Raw genomic sequence first — 1,358 nt, forward strand, 5'->3', positions numbered from 1 at the left:
CTATACCTCCACCGACGCGGGGGTCACCTGGACGGAGCAAACAAACGCTAGTTCCAGTAGTTGGCAGGCCATCGCGTCCTCATCGAATGGCATCGTACGTGTGTGGATGCAAGCCATTACACAATATGCACCAAGCCCCTGTCCTCGATGGTGGCCCCATCGTGTGTGCATGTATCGCGCATGGTCGCTCTGGGACGCTCGACCTGACGCATCCTCGTCAACTACCCATCCCGTCATCCACAGAACCTTGCCGCCGTGGTCAATCCGGACTACATCTATACCTCCACCGACGCGGGCGTCACCTGGACGGAGCAAACCATCATTGGTTTCCGTGACTATTACTCGATCACGTCCTCGTCGGATGGCATGGTACGTGTGTGAATGCGGACCATCACAGAGGAGGATAAACCATGCCCATGGTGGTCCTATCGTGTGTGCATGTCTCGTCGAACGTCGTCCTGCGATGCTCGATCTAACTTATCCTGGTCGCCTACCCATCCTGTCATGCACAGAACCTTGCCGGTGTGGTGTATGGGGGCCCACTCGGGACGTCGACCGACGGGGGCGTCGACTGGACGCCGCAATCCGCCGCTGGGGCCCGTAACTGGACCTCGATCGCGTCGTCATCCGATGGCATGGTACGTGTATGAATGTCGGCCATTACAAAGAAGCACCGTGCTTCTGTCTTTGATGGTGGCATGCCATCGTCCAGGGTAACCATGCAATACTCGATCTAACTTATCCTGGTCGATTGCCCATCCCCTTATGCACAGAAACTTGCCGCCGTGGTGGATAATGGCTTCATCTATACATCAACCGACGCGGGGGTCACCTGGACGGAGCAAACAGGCGCTGGTTCACGCACCTGGTGGTCGATAGCGTCCTCGTCAGATGGCGCGGTACGTATATGCATGTAGGCCATTTCAAAACGTCCATCAGGACCCTGACTTCGATGGTGGTCCCATCGTGTGTGCATGTCTCGTCCAGGATCGCCATGCGACACTCAAATTGACGCATTCTCGTCAACTCCCCTCATGCACAGAACCTTGCCGCTGCGGTGGCACAAGGCTCCATCTGGACCTTCGGGTAGGTGTATGCTAGTGGGTCGGGGACAATTACAGAACCGATTCCTTTCAAGTGTCTCAAAGAAGTACTTAAACAATTGAAAGAAAAGCATCAGATTCAAAGCAAGTTACAGTGGAGAAGCGGTGAACTCCCTTGCTAATGCAAAGTTACATTTCTTCGGTGCCACCATTAATTCTGCTGCGATTAATGTGTCTAATGTTGGGTTAGGGTTAGGGCTAGGGTTAGGGCTAGGGTTAGGGCTAGGGTTAGGGCTAGGGTTAGGGTTAGGGTTA

General features: G+C 54.4%; 1 protein-coding gene across 1 annotated transcript; it reads left to right on the top strand.

Annotated features, from left to right (window-relative positions):
* Window positions 1–1,090, top strand: NGA_0682700 (glycosyl bnr protein; the record flags this gene model as incomplete). The annotated part of the gene is made up of 5 exons (XM_005852288.2): window positions 1–94; window positions 244–369; window positions 513–638; window positions 774–899; window positions 1,043–1,090. Coding segments are annotated over 5 exons (520 nt in total), but the record flags the coding sequence as incomplete, so codon positions are not given.
* Between the last annotated feature and the right edge of the window lie 268 nt (window positions 1,091–1,358).

The sequence above is a fragment of the Nannochloropsis gaditana genome (genome assembly GCF_000240725.1).
Source record: "Nannochloropsis gaditana CCMP526 unplaced genomic scaffold scaffold1529, whole genome shotgun sequence".
Classification (NCBI taxonomy): Eukaryota; class Eustigmatophyceae; order Eustigmatales; family Monodopsidaceae; genus Microchloropsis; species Microchloropsis gaditana.